This window comes from Opisthocomus hoazin, chromosome 9, assembly GCF_030867145.1.
Source record: "Opisthocomus hoazin isolate bOpiHoa1 chromosome 9, bOpiHoa1.hap1, whole genome shotgun sequence".
In the NCBI taxonomy this organism is placed as follows: Eukaryota; Metazoa; Chordata; class Aves; order Opisthocomiformes; family Opisthocomidae; genus Opisthocomus; species Opisthocomus hoazin.
In genome coordinates, this window is record NC_134422.1 from 21,747,950 (window position 1) to 21,771,931 (window position 23,982).

A 23,982-nucleotide genomic window follows, 5' to 3' on the forward strand; every position below is an offset into this window, starting at 1 on the left:
TTATCTTTGACAGGATCACTGCCAATTAAACTACATTTTCATTAGCTACTGAAGCTGTATCATTCTGGTCAGACTGGAGCTATAAAATTCTGCTTTACTGTATACAAATATTTTCCCAAAGTCTACCTTGAGAAACATGAAGATACGTAACGAAAAGTTTAAGAATACCAACTAAGCATAATCTGATAGAAAGCAGTCTTCTCTCTTTGCATTTTTAAACATAAAAACTGACAATCATATGAACTAAAAAAGTCTAATATTTACTCAAGGAAAAAAAGCAACATTCTGGATCTATAAACTATTGTTCCATAAGTTTAAAAAAATCCACTTCAAAATAACAACTTAAGTAGTCTTGAATTACGATGTTACTTCTCTAAGGAAAGGGAAAAATGAGAACTGGAATTATGTTGAAAAGTTACATTTCCAAAATGAATTTGAGATAATTTGATTAACTTTTATTGCTTCAAAATAGAACATGTTTAAACATGCATAACAAAGCACATATCAGGCAGGTTACCTATTTAGGCTTAAGCATCCTAAGCATAATATAGCTGAAACCTCAAAATAAATAATTAAAGTCCATAAAAGACTCATCACCATACAGATTACAAGTTTTTCTATAGCAACTCCAGGAACCCTCACAGCACATTAGATTATTACACATACACAAAAAAGGTCTGAAGTATCATGGAGTAAGACAGGAATCATATACTGTGCTGCTTGTACCACTGACCTAAACAGAAGTGAAAACTCTAACACTGCAAACACAAAACACAATCTGGACACACCCTCCAGTAGTCTGAGGTTGCCCAGATAAAATCATTTGCTCCTGCAGGTTTTCTCCAAACATTTTCTCCTGTTTTTCCTGCAGTAAGAAATTAAAGCCTCTCCTATTACTCTCCTAGCCAATGTTAAGGCTAGGAGATGTAACAAGACTGGGTCAAAGGAGAAGTAATAAAACGTGGTTTTGAGTGCTGGCCCAAAAACACATAACCTGCCAGTCACCAGAGCGACAATTCACCCAATATGTATCCACCAACATGTTACTGTGCCTTTGGCCAGATATTTTGAAGGAGATCTAAAAAAAAAAAAACCAACTAACTTACTTTCAGGATAAAAAGACTGTTTAGTGCTTTAAAGCGAAAGGCTTCCTTCTATCAACCTGAAAACAGTGAAAGTGCAGTTGACTAATCACAATGCATATACAGAAGAACCAACTCACGCATCACATATATAAAAACTGCATATTCCCTGGAACAACACACTGAGTATTTCACATTCAATGTGGTAAGAAACATGCCTGTAGTGGGATTTCTATGCAACAGAAAACCCCAGTCACCGATTTGTAACTTGCTAGGCCATTAATTGTATTCCTGAAAAAAAACTATTAAACAGATGTTCCCAGAAGATGGAGAACCTTTGGGTTTACTCCATGGAGCTAACATCATGTTTCATCTTAGGGAACCTCCTGGCACAACTTTAAACAGGTAAAATGAGGGCATATTAGCACATTACTTGGAAGAGTCTGTGCAGTATCACTTATCTAAGCTGGTAATACACAAATTCAGACTGGAAGTTCAATCAATATTCAGCCTGACAAGATGTTATGATGGCAGCTAATAGTCCTGTCCTGAATCCAAGGTCAAAAATACATTTCATAGAATCACAGAATGGTTTGGGTCGGAAGGGACCTTATAGATCATCTAGTTCCAACCCGCCTGCCATGGGCAGGGACACCTTCCACTAGACCAGGTTGCTCAAAGCCTCATACAACCTGGCCTTGAACACTTCCAAGGAGGGGGCATCCACAACTTCTCTGGGCAACATGTTCCAGTATCTCACTACCCTCACAGTAAAGAATTTCTTCCTAATATCTAATCTAAATCTACCCTCTTTAACTTCAAACCATCACCCCTCGTCTTACCACTACACTCCCTGATAAAGAGTAGTCCCCTGCCATCTTTCCTGTAGGCCCCCTTTAAGTAGTGGAAGGCTATTATAAGGTCTCCCTGAAGCCTTCTCTTCTCTAGGCTAAACAACCCCAACTCTCCAGACTGTCCTCAAAGGGGAGATGCTCCAGTCCGCAATCATCTTCATGGCCCTCCTCCTAATTTCTTCCAGGTCCAACAGAGATAGAGACACCATTATTTGAAATAACTTCCGTAAGTACAGAGGAAGATCGTGCTAAGCCATTTCTCTTACTTGGTCCTCAGGCACTTTCTGTACCCATTTACTGTTATTTCAAGACAAGTGACTAGAAAAAATATCAGACATGAAAAGTTAGGAAGTTGTCACTGATTCCTCTGCAATTCAAACTTGTTTATAAAACCACGTCAAAGCCACTTGTACAGAATGTACATGCCAGCTTGGGAAGATGTTGGCTTCCTCCAAAAAGGAAGTAAGAAACTCTCAGCTTCTTTCACAGTACATATGCAGAAGAACACTGTAAGCACAAACAGGTAAGTCTTTTTGGCAACACTGGAGACTATTTCAGAACACTGTATCAAAAGGCTCAGTGAGTTGTAAACAACACATAAAAGACCCAAGTTCAAGATTCCTGTATGTAAGCACTAAGGGTACAAACACACCATTTCCTCAGCATTACAGCCCTGCTTGCTTCCTTCTCAGGCTGTCCCAAAATACTTTCTTCTCTTCCCTGCCCTGTGCAAGGGCCACTGAGCTGAATGACCAGATACTTTGAAGGGGATCCACCAACTTTCAGGATAGAAAGTCTGCTCAGTGCTTTAAAGCGAAATGCTGCTTCTACCCAACCTGAACAGAAAATCAGGCAAAGCCCACACGTTGACAATAATGGACATAATACTTAATTAGCCTAATACAGTATTATACAGAATACCTTTGAATAGTTATGTGTTTTGATTAGGGCTTTTCCAATTTTACTTGCTAAAGATGGATCTTTTGGATTTTTCTTCAAGGCCTGCTCGTAGACTTCTATGGCTTCATCAGGCTTCAACAGCAAGAGATAGAAACACAGAAGTCAAGGATTAAGATAAAAAGCTTATGAAAAAACCAAAATCTTGTAACACCTCCAGGAATGACTGCCAAGTACTACCGATTCATAAGCTACAGTATTTCTGAGAGAAGAATAGTCACTATGAAATTGCAGGAGTGTAAAGCCCATGTAAATTTACATTTCCATGCTAAAACACAATGTGTAGAGAACTTGGCAAACAAATAAGTTTGAATTTACCTGATTCTTTTTCCTCTGAAATTCCTCTACTACTATTTTCATTAGTTGGCAAACTTGTGCAAACTTATAACTGTGTTGGACAATCACCCATTTTTCTCCTCTAGCCATGTTATATCACATGTAAACAAACTCCTTTTTGCTTTAAAATTCTTCATTAAGGGCAAAACTACATACAAGCATTAATAAATAAACAACCATTAACGACCTACAGATCCCCAAACTAGTAATCTATTAGTTGCATGTCTGAACCCAAAATATTCTTTCAGAGTATGAATTTAAATGTGTATCCTTCAAATTCCTAAGTCCACTTGATTACACTGTCTTCCACAAACACTGAATAACATTTCAGTTCATCAAGAAAGCAAAGGATGCAAAAAAATACATAGGAATTCAATAATTTAAATTTTTTAAATAAAATTTTCAATATGAGAGCTAAGTTGCCTGGAATTATTCTAAGATTCATCTTCAACTTCTTTCTGAATTTAATTTAGCTCTCACTTTAGATTTTTGTTAGTCTTATGGATCAGTGTTCCCCTAGATAAAATTCTCTCCTTGATCTTCACTCAGTCAGTTATTGGAAGAAATGCATTTTCAACAGCTTTTTATCTAAATTTAGAAATTCATAGCCAGTAATGATTTATTTTTTTAATCCTAAAGCAGTTTCTGTTTGCAAACTACCAATCGATAAGAGCCAGCATGGTACACTGTCTCAACTTGCCAAAGTCAACAAATGACTCAATCTGTCTATTCATCTCTAAGCAAGCACTCACCTCTTGAATACTCATGTATGCATCACCAAGCAGAAGAAAAGTATGAGCACTTGGAAGTTTTTCTACCAGATCTCTGGAAACAGAAGACAGAACCTTGTTCAATATTTAACACATCAACACTTGTACCTAAACAACAACAAACAGGGCACAACATTTTTCTTTATTTCTGAAAACAAAAAAAAAAATCTGCAATATCTTTCCAAAACAGGACTTGCAATTACCATATTTAATGTTACAACACTTACTCAAGAGAATTCATTATGCCACTAAATACTTTTGAATTATTGTAGCAGAAAGGGAAAAAATGAGTTCACTATGCTACCATTAAACATCTAGGAAAATATACACACACACCCCCCACAAACTTTTACCTATAGCAGCCAGCATATAACTTCTTATCTTTCCTGTACTGAAGATAAATATCTGCCATTTTTTCTTTAGCTTGCACAAAGTAAGGCTGTTCAGGTGTAGTATTTCGGAGCATAGTCAAGGCTTGATCAACATCTCCTTGAGCAATTGCCAGATCTGCATTTGCAATCACAACTCTTAGTTCCTCGGGAGTTCCAGAAAATTCATTAATGGCATCTTGCAATATTATAGCAGCTTCATGCTGCAAATAATAAAATCAATAGAATTAATGAATTTCCTGTTGTTGAACAGCTAAAAATAAAGACATCATAAGCAAATGAATGTCTGGGGGTATTACACAAACCAACCAAAAACCCACAAAAACGCCCAAACCATAGTATCCATTTGTTCTGCTAAAACATTTGACATGTTATTTTTCTCTTGATTTTGTAAATAAAATTTATGTGATATTAACTACCAGAAAAAGTCCTAATAGGGAAAATAACATTTGTGTTGTATATATAACAAGGAGATGCTCAAAATTCAACTGGCCAATGCTTTTAGTACCTTGCTCTAACAGATCCTGCTTTGAGCAGCATGACCTCCAGCAGTTTCTTCCAACTACACGACTACATGGCTTCTATTATATTGTTATACAGACGTAGTGTCCTTCTGGTTATTAAGATACAGCTGGTAGTAAGGATGCTACTACACAAAGATAAGGACCCAATCAAAAATATTTCTAATAGCATTCTGACAGCAAAATAAGAATCTACATGCTGGCAAATTAACATCAACAGTACCTCCTGCTCAAAATTAAAAGGGCTTCTGTAGACTCAAAATTGAGCTCCTGGAAGTAGTTGGGTTTTTCCCCTCTGTACAAATTAAGGTACAAGCTTGCAAGTTAGACATTAGCATCTTAAAAATTTTACCAAGCAAATCCTCTTGGTAAAAGAGGTGATGGTTTTCTATTCTGAACTAATAAGGGTAAGACACTTCTGTTAATGGGAAGAGGTAATTATTCTCAGGTATGTATTACATTTTAACAATTTTGCCATCTTACCAGCTCTCCATTCAAACGATGAGCTTCTACTAATTCTAGAAAGACAGACACACGGTCACTCGCATCAATTTCAATTCTTTTTCCTTTAGTTTTTGAGGAAGCTGTAGGTTTTCTCATTCCAGGCAAATTCTTTGCCATCTGCAAGGTCTTAATAGCTTCCGACAATTCTCCCATCTTCTTCTGAGTTTGAGCCTTAATTAAGTGATAAGCAGGATGTTCTCTCACCTAAAAAATAAAATGAGATAAGCAGTTTCCAAATTTTACTCTATGCATAGTATTCAAACCCCTAAAAGAAGATTTTTTGGTTCTTTTTAAATATTGATCTCAGTTCCTTCTTTCCTCCAAATATATCCAATTTCAATTTCAGTAATTTACTTATGAAAAATATTAGATTTTTCAAAGAGTATGCAAGCCAGTAAGTAAGTTTTTAAAGAGAAACCACTACATGAGATGAGACTTTGGGGCAGAAAAACATTCATTACAGCATTATGTGAAACTAGACTGAATTTTACGGGATTTTGAGTGTCTCCCACACTTCTGTATGCACGCTTCCTTAGGTTGTTAATTAAAAAAAGTATACAATCATTATTTGGCACAAGTCCTGCCTGTCATTTCTCCACTGTCTTAAAACATACTTGACATGCAGAGGAAATGTCAACAAGGGAAATGCAACTGTGTACAAAGTTGCAAGCACCTCAGCGTCTCATAACTAGGTAGGTGATCTTCAGCTTTCTTTCATCCCTTGGAGGAAGGAACCAAGATGGGAGCATGCTTGCAAGGAAATGGTAGTTTGTCACTTTTCAGGTAAGCTCTGTCAACAACTTCGCATAACTCAGACCTGATGAGTGCTGTGTAGAGTGTTCCCAACTCAGTTTTAATCATACATAAAGTTCCATTGATGTCAACAAATCAAAAATCCCATACTGCAATGTATTAGCCCCAAGAAATAAGAGTAGCAAGGACCACTGCAAAACAGTGAAAGTTTTCTAATACAGTGCTTAATTTACCAAATTTGCTCCTGAAGGGACAGAAAAGATGGATAAAGATGTGACATTAATGGAAGAGAACATAGCATATGGCTGCTCTCTTAACACTTGAAGTGCTTAAAGCAGCATGAATTGTCAAGAGGTAACTACAGACCCCTCCTGATCTCCCCATGCATCTGTGCATATCTTCATTAGCAATTGTACATCTGTGTAAAAAGTCCATAAACAACATGGGACGACTCTTCAAGTCCTTCTATGTAGGCTTTTAAAGACTGTTGCAAGTCTGGAATTATAAATTCTGTTTTTGTAACATGTTTTTAATATTTATGTAAGGATTTGAGAAAAAGCTACCATTTCTTTCTTTTGTATTTGAAAACAATTTCAGTATGCTGCAATAAGTTATTAGTTTTGTACTTACAGTTATTTCTTTGATAAATACTCAGATACCACGTTCATCTCAACATTTAGATACTAAACTCGTAGTGGAAGAGTCATAAAAAGTTGTTTAGAAATCATTATATACAAAAACGTACAACTTCAGATGATTGACTGAATAAAACAGTTTCATTTTTTTGTCCAACTGACCTCAAAATTGTAGCTCAGACAAAGTTCCAAGGATTGAGAACATAGTTTAGTATTGTTTTGAGCCAAATGCACCTGGGCCATCAGTAAGTGTGCATCTGCGTAAGAAGGATTCTTTTCAAGACAGTAACGTAGATTACTATGGGCTGCTTCAATATCCCCTAGGAAGTTATAAGGGAAAGTGAAAAAGTAGTCGATACGAAATACAGAGGTTAAATAAAGAGCATTTATTAATTATTCACCATTTTTATAATTTGGATTTCTTTTTTAATTAAAATGTGAGCATTTAGTGAATAAACTCATATACAAAGTATTACTTGGCTATGAAATGAAATCAAAACCAGGTCAAAGGTAAGATATTTTCCCAATGTTCCACCTGTAAATCATTCAATAAGTGATCTTTTCTGGAAGTAACAGATAAAAAATACCATATTTATGCATCTGTACAATTAAGATACACTCATTCAAATCACAAAAAAAGCAGAGCAAATGTTCTTCACTTAGCCATAATGCAGTGTTCTGCAGTGAAAGAAAAATATTAATTATGATTTTAAAGCACGAAATTAATTTTTTATGTGAAAAAACCTAAAAAGGTGAATAGCTAACCATTCATATAACTATTACCTGATAAGTATTTCACTTTTGCAATTAAAAAGACAGCTTGTTGAAGACCAGGCACAGTTTTTACCACAGTTTCAAGAACAGACACACAGTGCCTGAGAAGTGGTGAAGGAGACTGCTGAGGACTTGCAGGCTAGGAGTAAAAAAAGAAAAAAAAAAAAACAAAACCAAAAAACCACACAAACAAATACACAGACATCAAACAGAAAACAACACTTCAGTTGACAGGTTTTGGACTTAAATTTCATTTTAAGTCTCAGCTTCACTTTAAACTTCAATGAGCAATAGCAAAGAATTGTTATTTTCTTCAGTCCAAAAAACTAAAAACTGTCTTTGTGAAGAAATATAAAAATATGTTTTAAATTTAACGGGGCAACTTCTTGGTATCAGCAGAAACAGAAGACAGCCTCAGCCTCATAGACTTCAAGATGATAAAACACTTCAGATCTGACACAAGCTGAAGAGTCAGTCCGTAAACATTTGGTGACATTCTCTAAACATAACATTTGGCGACATTACCACATGAAATCATTCAACACAACAGTAACATGAACTAAATTTCAAGAGAGCTGAAGCTGGAATGAATGACCAGAAGGATAAGAAAAGGTTCTAGTCCTGTCCCTCCTACTCTCATTTCATGCCACAGAACATTTCCATGCTGCTAGCAACAAACTGAAAATAACAGCTGAAAAATAACTACTTTCATGTAAACTGCTAGTACAATACACCACATTTTAGTTGCTCACTATCAGAAACGTTGTTCATGTCCCTCTATTACTTTAGCTAGTTGCTAACAGTTACATACAAAAAAGGAAAAGGCAAATTAAAGATCCTTCTGTTCACAGGTAACATTTCCACAGCACCCATGCCCTGGGGAAGTACCAATCCTCTACTAGCAGACTGGCAGCCACCACCACCTGGATAAACTCTTACCTTTGTAACACCACAAACTCCTTTTTGCAATAAAGAGATAATGAAACTTCAGGAGAAGCCTATCTTTTCTTTTAGAAATCTTTCTATGCACAATAGTTCAGGAAAACCAGTTCTCATTCTAAATTAAAAACCGCCATTGCCATTAAGTACTTCTGGAACATACCCAGGGAAATCTTCAGACGAGACACTACCTCACAGAATGACGCTTCCTATTTATCTCCATCTTTGACATGAAATTGTCATTGCTACTGACATTTTAGACTTTCAAACATTACAATTTCATTATAGATGGTGGGATGGATGATAACAATGGAAAACTACTTGTTTGCCTGTTACATTTTAAAACTGTACATAAACAAATATTTATGGGAAGGTTCTATAATTAGACTAGAAACCTGGTAAAGATAGGGTAACAAAAGCCAGCTCCTAGCTATTTCAAATGAATAATCTATTTAAGGAAGACATTTCTTAAAGAAACTTTATATGCATTTCTTCTGCTTTAGAGACGTCAGATATCCATTCAATTCACCAAGTTACAGAATCATAGATTCATAGAATGGTAAGGGTTGGAAGGGACCTTAAAGATCATCTGGTTCCAACCCCCTTGCCACGAGCAGGGACACCTTCCACTAGACCAGGCTGCTCAGAGCTCCATCCAACCCGGCCTTGAACACTTCCAGGGAGGAGGCATCCACAGCTTCTCTGGGCAACCTGTGCCAGTGTTTCACCACCCTCATGGTGAAGGATTTCTTCCTAAAATCTAATCGAAATCTGCCCTCTTTTAGTTTACAGCCATTCCCCCTCGTCCTGTCACTACACATCCTTCTGAAAAGTCCCTCTACATCCTCCCTGTAGGCCTCCTTCAGGTACTGGAAGGCTGCTATAAGGTCACCCCGGAGCCTTCTCTTCTCCAGGCTGAACAGCCCCATATCCCTCAGTGTGTCCTCGTAGGAGAGGTGCTCCAGCCCTCTGATGATCTTCACGGCCCTCCTCTGGACCCGCTCCGACACATCCATGTCCTTCTAATGTTGGGGGCTCCAGAGCTGGGTGCAGGACTCCAGGTGGGGTCTCACGAGAGCAGAGTAAAGGGGCAGAATCAAGTTCTACATGCCTTTGTTGCCAAAACTAGCACAAGTAAATCTAGTCACAGAAAATAAGCTATCTAAGTAAGAAAGATTTTTCCTTGGATTTAGTAATAATATAAAAAAGTAGTATTCCACTGATTTTTACCAACACACAAAAGAAACCGAAATGAAGAAAGAACATACATATATTGAAAAAATATCCTGAGCTGACAAAAGTATTTCAAGTATAGATGAACATCCTAGTTTCATATTGAGATAGCTCTATTCACTGTACTGTTACAGTTTCCTGATCAAAAGAGATACTAAAAAAGTACAAATACACGCACACAGTGCATTAAAATATCCCAAGTTTCCTCAGGTGTCATTATTGCAACTTCCTCATTTCACAAAAGATGTATTTTTAAAGTTATTTTGATTAAATAGTGGTATATCTTAAAGCACACTTTTACTTCATGTAAATCCACATTTTAAGAGGGAAAATTTTCTAAATTTTTGCTTCATGATTAACTGACCTCAAAATGAAATCTAAGAATAATTTCCATTTTCAGGCAGACATGATCTACAGCCGCTTACCTGTGCTGGGCAAAAATTAAGATATTCCCTAATGATTTCTAGCAAGAAATCAGGGTTTAGTTTTTCAAAATAATCCACACCAAGAGGAAAACCATGCAAAGATGAAAAGTGAGTATCCAGAACATCATTCAATATGGCAATAACTTCTTCTGGTCTCTTATGTTTTTTCATAGCTAGGACTGCACGCAAGAAAGATAACTCCTACAGGGAAAAAAAAAAAAAAGAAATAAAATATTCTCTATATTCCAGATACATTGATCTGTTACTCATACAATAGCACATAATTATGTTAACCATTTCTTCTTTACACTTAGGGATACCGTAAGACATTTAGTATGTTCACTGTAAATGACACTGATGATTATTATACCAATGAATTCCTTTAACTTGTGCAAGAAGCTCTAAATTTTTCTGAGCGCAGAATCCTGAAAATAATTAACATCCCTCCCATCCTGACATTTTAAACTTATCTTCACAGACAAAGCACTGCTGGAAGACAATGATGTTTTTGCTCTGGAATCAAACAGCTTTGTGTTGCAAAGTTAGGCAACACTAACTTAGGTTGACAGGAAGAAAAACTGAAATTTGGATTTAATGGTACTCCATTAGGACTGAAATATAGAATGTGAAGTAGCTGGTAGACCACAATTCAGGCTGTAATCAAAGTATTTGAATGAAGGAAGATGTCTCCTACCCCAGATTTCCCAATAGACTGTTGAATTTCATTAAGAAACTCCAACTGCTGCTCTGCATCTTCTAATTGCCCTTGTACTAGCTGACAACGGATAATTCCTGTAACATATTTAAACATTTTACTGCAGATTCATCTTCCTCATCAAGCACATGCTGTTTTCCAGAATTCACCTTTTCTCTCCACAACCTCTTCACAAAGTAGTGATATGAAAGAATAGAACAAGACTTACAGTAATGCAGATTTTATGTACTTAGAAACACCTAGGATAGATGATGCATGAAATGATACATTTATATATGCAATGCTATAAAGCAGTTTCATGGAAAGACCTCATCCCTTATACTACACAGTTTAAAACAGTAAATCTTCAACCGGTTTTAGACTAAGTGGAAGCACCATAAAGTTCGGCTTCTGAACTCAGAACAAGTACAAGAAGCATAAATGCAACTGAAAAACCACACATACCCCCAGCCACACACACAAGCCACTCCTACCCCCTAAATTTTTCGTACTGTTTGAAGTCTCAGATTAAAAAGCAATGGCATAACCAAGCAGAAAAAATGCAGGGGAAAATCTGTCATGCAAGTATGCCATCTTTACTCTCCATTTTCTTGACAGCAATGGGACTTTATAAAAAAGTATTTTTTTTTTCCAAAGAACATAACATGTACCTCAAAAGTGTCAGATGTTTTGACTTAATTATATTTTTCTAATTTAGACATGTATGTAGCCATGGACAGCTTGTTCTATCAGCTGCCCTTGAATTTTTTATTTCTGCAGTGCGTAAGTATTCTCCGGTTCTAAAGCACTACAGAAATAAATTAATAAATAAAGAACTACAGCCACATCTCTGTCCTTAACATTACTTTGAGAGTTCTAATTTAAAAGAGAAAAGCTTCACTTTTCAAAAGGAAGACCAAAAGACATATCCAGCGAGGAGAAACTGTTGCTACAAAGATGACAGCATAACATGAATAGGGAAGTACTGCTCAATGCTCCTGTTCTAATAGTTCTAGATTCTCCTAGTAGGATTAGCAGGAAAACTTGACCGAAAAAGCATCATCTGTGTCTTAAGACCAGTAAAAACCAAAAGAAAGTCTAAGACCTTACCAGTTAGTGCAGAAACACTTGTTTCATCAAGTGTCATAGCAGTCTTGTACCATTTTAAAGCTTCTTTCACTTTCCCTTGTAAAATCATTTGGTAGCCAAGTTCTGTCGCAAATTCTGCATTGTCAGGTGCCAAATCAGATGATCTTTCAACTAAGGTTTGTGTGTGTTGAAGGATGAGTTGGTTCCGGCCACACTAACGGTAAGAATAATCTTTAAACCTTAAGTTTTTCTTATTTTTCAGATACACTTAGAAAAACACACTGAATATTGCTGTAGTAGTTGAGACAGCAACATCTCACATAAGACTTACTTAATCTGTAGTAATTCTATAAAAATTGTGACATTAAAGCGTGCTAGATTCAAACACAAATACGCAATACCATACTCTAAGGAATAGTTGATAGTTCCTTCGAATGCTCCCTTAAAATTGTTCTGATAAATACAAAGATTAAAGAAACCTTCAGTTTCAAGGCTATATGACTAACCTTGTCACTTTCCTACATTAAGAAAACGGTTGGTGGACATTTGAGTGTCTTTTCATTGGAAACCTGTTTCTCATTTATAAGCAAGCAGTAAAAACATTTTTGGAATGAGATGGCTTCAGTATTGTAATTTATACTGCATGTATATGCTTTAAAATGTAGTTACCAAAGTCTACACAAGATAATCTATTTCAATTGTCTGCAATCTTTTCCTTTTTAGCAGACATTTAACATCTGTCTACCAGAAAATAAAACAAAAACCAGGATATAGGGATAGTTGTGTGCTGTTTAAGCAGAAAAGCATACTCACTGTTCTACTGAAAGCTAAAGCCATTTTACAGAAGAGCTGCGAATTACGTGGTTCTAACCTGTCCAGTGCTTTAATTAGGTCTCCCAGTCTTGCTGAAGCCTTGGACAAACAGGAGTAACATAGTAAGTAACAGAAAGAATGGACAGATCAGGACAATTGAACAGTTTTCACTAAAAACCAGTCACTTATTTTACTACAAAATAATATCTTGAAATTTAAACTCAGAAGTTTCCAGGGCTAGGAGTTACAATTTATTTTGGAATTCCTACAAAAATACTTTGAAATGGTAAAGTGACAATAAAGTAGATCATGTGTCCTCTCTACATGCTCTGAAAAAAAGTGAAAGACTCGAGCTGAATCTGATATAACAGAAAAGTCCCATTAAGCAAAACAGTCTGAGGAATCCCTGATCTGTGAATCTTGCTTGGGCATCAGTGCGATACAAACACATATGCTCAAAACCAAAGCACTTCCAAGTGCTCAGATTTTTAACATGACAGTTTCTAAAATCACCTAAGGTACTTCAGATATTTCTGGGGTTATGATGATAAGGTACCTGGATTTTTTTTAATAGGATTTTAGATGTACACACCTGAATCATGTTTAAATCTCATCAGGTTTTTAAAATTTTTTCCTAGACGTGGGTCTTAGCCACCTGTGACATTTTACCTCAGAATCTTTTGTTTACACCTTACCATGTCCAGCAAGTTTAATTCCTGGACAGCTTTATTGAATTGGAGTCTGTAACTGCTACTGTTTCTCCATATTTCCTAGGACTGTGCATAAGTAAGACTTAAATTTGATTACTAATACACTAATGACTAAAGAGTTCTTTGCAATAATTAAAAATGTATTAAACAACATAAAATACCTTTTCCTCTAGAACTTGAAGAACATACAAAACACCGAAAACACTTTTTTTTTGCCAAATCACCACTTAAATTATACCAGCATTTTTCCATATCGAGAAAAAGATTTTAAAACATTTAATGATTTTTCATGAGAATTTAGATAATTTCCTGAAAAATGGCACAAGCACGACATGTACAAAACACATGCATACACCCCTCTGTGGACAAGGATCTCGGGAGTAGAAGGAAAAGTTCAAGACAATTCTTAGAGCTTAAAAGACTCCCCAGTGACTGCCAAAAAAGAGCGAACGAAGCACAGGTTATATAATCTAACATATTAGACTATTGTTAAGCAACCATGACCCCTTTAAAAAAAATTTATCACTACAAGACCTCAATTTCCCATATTTCAATTAATAAAATACTTAAAATTACTGGAAGGCTTACAATAATTTATGAATTTATAAAATGAGCATTTAAACAGTAAAAGATTGCTTTCATGGCTCAAATCAACCTGATTCAATTAACTGTCTGGAAAAGACTTCTGTTTGGCTTTATTCCTCTTCTCTGGAAAGATGGAGGTAAACAATTATGTTTCCCTTGGCATCTAGAAAACACCCCAACAATAAGCTAGAGCAGCCATCTGAGTCAGAATAGGTGACTATACCTCTTCCTGCAAGTAAGTAGTGTAGCATAAGACCAGACAAAGTATATGAGAAGAAGACAAAGACGACATTGCATGTGGGATCTAGTCCCTACAAAGGCTGTGTTATGCTCAACAGTCTGATAATAAAAAGACTCACCTCAGATATATTGCCCTCCCTGCACAGATAATGCAAGGCCTCCATTCTTATGGCTTCTAAATTGAGGGCATCTTTCTGCAATAGTCTAAGCAAAAGGTGAATGTAAAGAAACCAAAACAAAAACCTTTGCTCAATCATCTGTTTTATCCTAAAACAGGAATAAAATAACTTGTATTGCACAGTCACTTTAAGACATAGCTCTTAACTGAAAGCGCAGCTTTGTTACTTCATGCCTATCTCAAAAAGGGTCCTCTTCCATCCAAAATGGATAAAACCTAATTTAGTTTAAATTTATCTCTTAAAAAAACTTGTTTAATGAATTCAAAATAATTAACAATGAATGGAAACATATCTACTTTTGTGTTACAGTGTTCTTACAGTGTAAACATGACAAGAACACAATTAGTGGTGTGCTGCTTCATACTCAACCTATGTGCCGTTTCAACTGCCTGCTCCCAGTCTTGCAAGGCTAGTTGTAGCTTCATTTTCTTTATGAAAGCAGGAATGAAGTTTGGGAAGTTTGCAATCATCTGGTTCACAGTTTCCAGAGCTCCTGAATAATTGTGTCGGACCTCAAAATACTGTGCCTAGTGGAGGAAGAGAAGTCACATCAAAAGCCCGTACACTCACATGCATGATAAGATTCAGAAGTTCTTTTATACAGAAATCAGGAAAAAGAGCTAGTAAAACTAAGAAATAGTTTTACTTCAACATCAACCACAACCAGACACACTACAACAATCAAATAGCAAAACAAGACATGTAAAACCTGGTGTGTGGTAAGCATTCTGTAACAAAGGTAATTGTAGTTCAGCATTTACAAGCTGCTAGTCAGTTACAAGCAAGAAAAGGATAGAGAGATGTAGCTGAAGAGTAAAATTGTCTTACTAGGTTTCAAAAAGCTTTGTATAAAGCACCTCACAATTTTAGGATATTGAACCCAACACCCAGATAAAACATTTTTTTCAGGCCCTGAGGTTTGTACTGTCTACAAACCCACACTCAGTAGGTCACTGTTGCTGTTTCCAGAATTAACAATTTTTAAACTGTAAAGCGATTTACGGGGTACTCCGAACACAGAACTACTTCAGAAGTATCAAGGATCACAGTTTAAAATGAAACCGGGTAGAAATCAATTTAGGGCTTAAATTCTCTGTTTTGCTTTAATGCTTAAAATTCACTTACCATGTTCCAGGTGACTGTGCATGCCATTTTGTTTCATATTTTTGAGATAGAAACAGTGCAAACGTAGTTTCTGAGAGTTAATTTCTTACGTCACAGTAAGATAACTGTCTCTCTAAAATCTAATTGCAGTAATCAAATTTGTGATATACTGGTAATTGAACTCCACAGTCCACATACAACTGAACAATATGCCTAACCAAATACTATTGTGTACACTCTCCTGAACTTTCATTTTCTTATTTTAATTGAACAATATTTTCTGCATTAGCTTTAGAATATTAAACAAACATTATATTAATGAGTAACAATATCCACAATATAAACAAGTAGTATACTCCAAAACAACAACAAAAAATCTGTGAAGAAAACAATTCGTGCCACTCCCTTAATGAAATTTAATCAAAATGAACAATTGAAACAGACTAATGATAATTCAAAAAGAGTGTTCATAATGTCCATAGATGATCACACTACAGTGTTTAACAACTACTACTAAAAGGGTAAAAAGGAAGACTCGGGGAACTACAGGCCAGTCAGTCTCACTTCTGTGCCTTGCAAGTCCATGGAGCAGATCCCCCTGGAAACTGTGCTAAGGCACACGGAAAATAAGGAGGTGACTGGTGACAGCCAACATGGCTTCACTAAGGGCAAATCCTGCCTGACAAATTTGGTGGCCTTCTACGACAGGGCTACTGCATTGGTTGATAAGGGAATGGCAAGTGAAACATTAACTTCTTCATCAGTGACCTGGATGAAGAGTTAGAATGTACCCTCAGCATGTTTGCTGATGACACCAAACTGGGAGGTGTGGCAGATACACCGGAAGGCTGTGCTGCCATTCAGCGTGACCTGGATAGGCTGGAAAGTTGGGCAGAGAGGAACCTGATGAGGTTCAACACGGGCAAGTGCAGGGTCCTGCACCTGGGGAGGAACAACCCCATGCATCAGTACAGGCTTGGGGTGGACCTGCTGGAGAGCAGCTCTGTGGAGAGGGACCTGGGTGTCCTGGTGGACGACAGGTTAACCATGAGCCAGCAGTGTGCCCTGGCTGCCAAGAAGGCCAATGGCATCCTGGGGTGCATTAGGAAGAGTGTGGACAGTAGGTCGAGGGAGGTTCTCCTTCCCCTCTACTCTGCCCTAGTGAGGCCTCATCTGGAGTACTGTGTGCAGTTCTGGGCTCCCCAGTTCAAGAAAGATGAGGAGCTACTGGAGAGAGTCCAGCGGAGGGCTACGAGGATGGTGAGGGGACTGGAACATCTCTGCTACGAGTAGAGGCTGAGGGAGCTGGGCTTGTTCAGCCTGAAGAAGAGACGGCTGAGAGGGGACCTTATAAATGCTTACAAATATCTCAAGGGTGGGTGTCAGGAGGATGGGGCCAAGCTCTTTTCAGTGGTGCCCAGCGACAGGACAAGGGGCAACGGGCACAAACTGAAGCACAGGAAGCTCCGTCTGAACATAAGGAAGAATTTCTTCACTCTGAGGGTGCTGGAGCACTGGAACAGGCTGCCCAGGGAGGTGGTGGAGTCTCCTTCTCTGGAGATATTCAAGACCTGCCTGGACAAGGTCCTCTGCGGTCTGCTGTAGGTCACCCTACTTCGGCGGGAGGGTTGGACTGGATGACCCACAGAGGTCCCTTCCAACCCCGAACATTCTGTGATTCTGTGATCTACCTGGACTTGAGCAAAGCATGTGGCATTTTCCTGCACAACATCCTTTGTCTCTAAATTGGAGAGACATGGATTCAATGGATGGACCACTCTGTGGATAAGGAATTGGCTGGATGGTCACGCTCAAAGAGTTGTGGTCAATGGCTCAATGTCCAAGTAGAGACCAGTGATGAGTGGTGTTCCTCAGGGGTCAGTATGGGGACCAGCGCTGTTCAATACCTTTGTCGGCAACATGGACACGGGCACTGAGTGCACCCTCAGCAAGTCTGCCAACGACATCAAGCTGTGTGGTGTCGTTGACACACTGGAGGGAAGGGATGCCATCCAGAGGGACCAGGGCAGGCTTCAGAGGTGGGCCCATGTGAACCTCATGAAGTTCAACAAGGTCAAGTGCAAGGTCCTGCACTTGGGTCAGGGCAATCCCAAGCACAAATACGGGCTGGGCAGATAATGAACTGAGAGCGGTCCCAAGGAGAAGGGCTTGGGGGTGCTGGCTGACAAGAAGCTCAGCACAACCCAGCAATCACAGCCCAGAAAGCCAACCATATCCTGGGCTGCATCAAAGGCAGCATGGCCAGCAGGTCGAGGGAGGTGATTCTGCCCCTCTACTCCGCTCTGCTGAGACCCCACCTGCAGTCCTGCATCCAGCTCTGGAGTCATCAGCACAGGAAAAACATCCAGCTGTTGGAGCAGGTCCAGAGGAGGGCCACAAAAATTATCAGAAGGATGGAACACCTCCCCTGTGAGGAGAGGCTGAGAGATTTGGGGCTGTTCAGCCTGGATAAGAGAAGGCTCCCAGGAGACCTCATAGCAGCCTTCCAGTACCTGAAGGGGGCCTGCAAGAAAGCTGGAAAGGGACTTTTTAGCAGGGCCTGTTGTGATAGGATGAAGGGTGATGGCTCTAAACTAAAAGAGGGCAGATTTAGATTAGACGTAAGGAAGAAGTTTTTTTACTATGAGGGTGGTGAAGCACTGGCACATATTGCCCAGAGAAGCTGTGGCTGTCCCCTCCCTGGAAGTGTTCAAGGCCAGTCTGGATGGGGCTTTGAGCAACCTGCTCTAGTGGAAGGTGTCCCTGCCCATGGCAGGGGGGGTTGGAACTGGACAATCTTTAAAGTCCCTTCCAACCTAAACCAGTCTATGATTCTACTCTTTGTGCAATGGCACACAGCAATTCTGTAATGTGGATACATGTTCTGTGCAAAGAGGAAGAAATCACACATACTTCCACACGGTCAGGTGATTTGAAACCTCATATCTTACATATAAATACATGAATAAAACGAGTTTTTTCTTGTGTACATAGTAAAATCATAACCTCAATACACATTTAGATTGATTGTATTTAATCTATACCTTTCATTTTTAGAGTCCATTAGACACCAATGTAAAGTATCATCTGGTAATTAAGTTTATTCAAAAAAAAGTGCATCATTTTAACATACTTAGAAATACAAACATGCAGGAAGAAATTGTTACTAGCTCCAATTAATTAAAAAAAAAAGGTGGAAATTGTATTTAGTGAAGCAATATCCTACTGCAGCAATGTTTTATACTAAAGAAATGTGATAATAAAACAAGAACATCCCATAACATCACAATTATGTATATGGTAACAGATGCAGCACACCATTGCTGCAACACAGGCATGCCCCTTTGCCTTAATCTACAAAGAAAGTAAGCAGTCTTATGAACCTTGGCTACTCACTAAAATTGACTACAAACTACTTAAAATGGGCTGTCCACCACAGGAAAGAGAAGTATCAGTATATTTTTATTGTGCTAGTAATCAATCAATTTGTGTGATAACTGTTCCATATTCCTTAAACAATTTCAAAATAAATTCAAACTTCATTTCTGCTAAAACCTAGTCTTTTCCTCTGAACAAAAAGAGTATGACTGAGCTATATTTCTACTCCTTGGACAAGCTCATTTATCACAGACAGCTCTTCTCAGCATCTCTCTAATGACTCTATAAGACTAATACAACATTTACGAAGTGTTAAAATCATGAAGTAAACTTACTTTACCAAGCAGAGCAAAAACATCATTGCCTTCCTGCAGCGCTTCATCAAAGTATTTCACAGCTTTTTTAATGTGAGTTTCTTTCCCACAGGTAAGATCAAGCCATGCTTTCAAAATCAGTCCCTGTGAACGGAATATAAATGGGAATTCTTCATTAACTATTTAGTAAAAAAAGTATACTAGATACAGTAATAAGTAGAAATAACCTAAAAATAAAATAGAACTTAAAGTTTCTATTTTTAACTATTTAAAAATATATTTGAAATTATAACCAGTCTGCAGCATAACCTAAAACAATATTAATTCATTCCAGCATTAATCAGTTTATTTACTTATAGGATTAAAATAAAAACAATGGCACTGAACTAGTCTAACATGTTCACCAACAGAACAAAACCTTCCAGAAGTGATCGCATAAGATAGTAAGAATATTTTCTACTAACATTGCTGCAGAATATTTTCTGAAGATTTTCTTTATATGAGAGACTGAGAAACATGCATGGTCCTGAAAAAGGAGAGAAACTTGTTTTTCACTTGTCTGATTAAAAAGAAAAACCTGTGCAAGAAGGGCAAAGATCTGATATTTCCCAAATCCCCAAGAGTACTATAAAATAATAATAATAATAAAATACTACTTTTTAACTTAAAAGGTGAAATGTTTCTTTTCATTGAAGGAATTATTACTCATAATCAATTAATTTTATTCCTCTTATGTGTTCCAGACATTTAATTACAGCTTAAGTAAATCAAATCTAATTTGAAGTACTGGATTATTTAAGCAAATTATAATCACCATCAAAACAAAAATTTAAACTATAAAATATCACTAGCTCTTCTGTAGCATGAACTTAAAGAAGTGAGTCACGTATTTAAAACTCAAAGGTTAGTAGAAGAGCCAGATTTTGGAATTGCTAATAGTCAGGGTCATGATTTTTTTACGTAACGAAAGTGGCTGAAATCCATATACTCAAGCATTTAAAAAAAATGGGAGATATATGGAGTACATAGTGAAATTTGATTTGTTTAGTATATACAGTTCATTTTGATAAGTTACTCTAAGTTCAAGCACCCCTAACAACCTCCCCAAAAACGTGAAGTATACATAACTTTGTATTGTCAAACTAGGAAAAGGGATAAGAATAAGTGAACTCAGTAAAAATGAAAACTATTTGTTTTCCATATATTTAAATGCTAATGTACATTTTTAAGTATGTGCATGTCCCTCCAACAAAAGTTTCAACTCCATTAAATACTTCAACTTGAAATATTTCCTACTAAGCAACATTCCCAAATAGTGTCTCTTAAAAATACCAAAACAACAAAACAACAACAACAAAAAAAAAAACAAACAAAACCCAACTACTATGGATTCAATAAGCAGTCATAAATACTCCTAGTTTACCAAAATAACATATCCTTACTCTTTTTAGAAATTAACACATTAATGCTTTGTGATGTCCTTAATTATTTCTTCATTAGTAGAAATTAGCCAGTAATTAAAAATAACGACCAATTTTAATTAATAATCAGCAATAGTTCAAAGGCTAAACCATTACTTAAGTTTATTATCTAATTTCAGAAATTGATGTTTAGAATACTTGCAGATTTCTAATACACAGTATCATATAAACCATAAAACTGTAGATTACAAATTGAGCAATGTACTGAACCAGAGGAACAATTCAGAAATAACATCTGTATTTAATACTAGTGTCACAAGAGAACAATTATGCATTCAATTTTAACAGCTTTGCCTTGAAGATGTCCGACTACAAAAAAAGAATGTTTTCTTTTTTCTCTCCTTGAATTGAAGCTGATACCTCCTTTAAAAAAAAAAACAAACCGCAAAACACACAGTAACTTTTCACAAACCTCTTTAAAGATTCTAGTCAATTTTGATGTCTGTATATAAATGCACAACACATTGTTACATATAACAATTACACAGATTTTAAAATAAATTACATTCAGTAAAACCGTAGGCAAATTTTGCCTTTAACAACAGCCGAAAATTTAAAACCCTGATCCTCTCGGCATTTTTGAATCTTCAGATTCAAAACAGATGTCTTCCTCTAGTGAGACTACCACATTTATTTTTTTGCTAAGGATTATGATGCCCAGTATCACGTAGCAAAATCAGCATAACTACATATTATTTCCATTGGTCGATGCAGATCACTCATTTATTAAGTGAAAATAAATACTTAGTGGACAAAAAAAACATCATTATGGGAATTCTACTCAGCCCTGTCAAATTAATTAATGACATTAAGAAAGAAGGTATTAGAACACAAAACAGTTAAAGGAAAGCTCTAAATAGCACTGGCGCAGTAAGTCTTGCTTCACAGCATATATGGTCCTATTACTATCTTATGTCAGAAAAAAAGTTACCTCTTTACCACCACCAGAAACTTTGATCATTCTATCAACATATTCACGGGCTTTGTCCTCACGACCAAGATGCCACAAAAATAACCCAGCGAAGTATAGAGCCTGCTGTCCTGCTGTTTTACGCTGTTCCTTCATTTTTGCATCCAGCTCTAGAATAGCATCTCGATCTGAAAAGGTTTTGTTCAGAGCTTTTGTTGATAGTATCTCAAAATATTACAGAAGAGCAGCACATAAGCCAAGGGCTTTCAAAGCAAACATTGTTTTCTGCATTATACATTGATAAACAGAGGCAGTCCCTCCCAATTAAAAATATTTATCAGGTACAGACATAAAAGCCAGAAGAGTGTTCCCATCAACACAGTAATTTCTGCAAGAATCTCACTATTTGTTAAACCTTATATTTGTAGCTGCGACTTCCACCATAGCAACGGAAACTTGACAATAAGGTTCACATTTATACCATTGCCTGCCATGTAAGTAAACAGGTAACTGTAGAGCAGCCCTAAAATGCTGAACACAAGATGATTTAGCTCCAGAATCCCTGGAAAATGCATGATATGTTTCTTACCACTAAAGCTCATTTTCTCACATCCTCGTTACTGTCAGTTGCTCTCATCAGGTTAATCCCACAAACAAATTTCATTTGGCGTGTGGGACTTACTGCCAAATATTTTCTTCTACCCACATTAATTTCTGGTCCTTTGTTAGGAGCCATTAAAATCAAATGTCTCACTGTTGCTGCCATGACTTTCTCAGAGAGTCTTGAAACGCATGATAACTTTGCTGCCCTACAGTATTAATCCTCAGGGATTCAAATAAGAGTGATGTCACTCGTAAACAGCTCTTTTACACCATACTGCTTAACAAAATTGTCAGTAACAGTTATAAACCTGCACAGTCAGGAAGATACCACAGCACTAGTTTAATGACAACTCAGTTTACCTAATAAACCTACTGTGTTTTTGACAAAATAATTCTTAGCAAAACAATGCCACTTTTTAGATTGGAGAAAGGAATACCAGTGTTCACATAACTCTTTTCTCCATTTGTAAAGTCAGGGTAACTGGAAAGATAGAGATGATGTGGCTTTAATGACTTCTTAAACTGCAGTTCTGCTCAAACGTACTGATATCAGACAAGAGCGAATGACAGTCACAGGAAGCTTGATTCAAGGGGTTTTTTTCAAAAAAAAATTACTCATCACAGTAGATAAATCAGAGGGGTTTTTGTTTGGCTGGTTGTTTTTTTAAGTGTTTTATTTTAGCATTTAGTCATACTCTTCACAGTTTCGTGTTTTGGTATTTTTGTTTACAATCTCGATATGCGTAACTCAATTCAGTACTAGATACTATGCCAAATGCAAAGCTGGAGTATACCTTTTTAAATTAGGCAGAATCAGTCTACAACTCTCAGATCATCACACAAAGCTGTTTTAAAACATGAAGTAGTATTGTCTTAATGAGCGTACCTGGATTAGGGCTCTTTTTATGGGCATAAATCAGAGCCAACATTGTACAAAGTGACACCTCCTGTTTGTGTTTAATAGACTCCAACTGTCGAATACCCTCTTGGATGTCACCTTGTGAAAACAAGCACAGAATAAGCTATAGCGTTTTTCAAGACCGAGAATATCAGCATCAAAACCTCAATCTGACTTCAATTTTTCCCTCAATTTTTTCTTCTATGTTTTTGATAACACTTTCTTCATAACTTTCTTCATTATTCACACATCCATTTTCACTTGTTTGTACAAATCTTTCAAACAGACACAAGAAAGAAAAAAGCATCTCAATGCAGAGAACTTGAAAGGAGCTCTAGCTCTGCCAACTGCCACAAAGATGAAAATCATCTTTATTATTTGTTTTATACAGCACATCGACCAGCTTTTTTTTGCTCCTCTTTCTTTATATAGCCAGGATTTTTGTCTTGTTAGTGTGAATCTTTTGAACATCAATAGAAGAAACAACATATTCAAAAATAGGAATGTATGATTGCAAAACAAACAAAAAAGTCAGGGATTTTGGGAACAGATACACCACCTCAAAATTCTGCGTCCTTCCTCAGCCCCCTGCCACAGCCCTCCCCCACTTTGGGTTACTTGTTAGTATTCTGTGACATCCCTGAAATACGGATTTAGCTAAATAAGCTTCTTAAAACAGTTCAAATCGTCCCAATAGGTATTAGCTGTCAGTGCCTCCAAGGCAGATGGATACAACAAAGATAGATACAGCTGCAATGAAGGGAAGCTATATCAGCTGGAATAAGCAAATTTATCTTTGTGATACAATGCAA

The 23,982-nt window shown here is 37.0% G+C and overlaps 1 protein-coding gene across 5 annotated transcripts in view; it reads right to left on the reverse strand.

Moving 5' to 3' along the window:
• TTC21B (tetratricopeptide repeat domain 21B) overlaps positions 1-23,982 on the reverse strand; it is a 49,529-nt gene that overhangs the window by 24,776 nt on the left and 771 nt on the right. For 3 of the 5 annotated variants that reach the window (XM_075431100.1, XM_075431099.1, XM_009934074.2), the window contains exons 3-17: positions 23,159-23,269; positions 21,691-21,857; positions 19,300-19,422; positions 14,852-15,009; positions 14,423-14,507; positions 12,769-12,867; positions 11,977-12,169; positions 10,867-10,964; positions 10,173-10,373; positions 7,585-7,714; positions 6,964-7,121; positions 5,393-5,617; positions 4,353-4,591; positions 3,982-4,054; positions 2,858-2,968 (exon numbers count right to left, since the gene is read on the reverse strand). In XM_075431100.1, coding sequence (XP_075287215.1) covers positions 2,858-2,968; positions 3,982-4,054; positions 4,353-4,591; positions 5,393-5,617; positions 6,964-7,121; positions 7,585-7,714; positions 10,173-10,373; positions 10,867-10,964; positions 11,977-12,169; positions 12,769-12,867; positions 14,423-14,507; positions 14,852-15,009; positions 19,300-19,422; positions 21,691-21,857; positions 23,159-23,269 — 2,171 coding nt within the window. Of the gene's footprint in view, positions 1-2,857; positions 2,969-3,981; positions 4,055-4,352; positions 4,592-5,392; positions 5,618-6,963; positions 7,122-7,584; positions 7,715-10,172; positions 10,374-10,866; positions 10,965-11,976; positions 12,170-12,768; positions 12,868-14,422; positions 14,508-14,851; positions 15,010-19,299; positions 19,423-19,742; positions 19,905-21,690; positions 21,858-23,158; positions 23,270-23,982 lie in introns of those variants that run through there. The other 2 variants (XM_075431102.1, XM_075431101.1) reach the window with 2 other exon arrangements.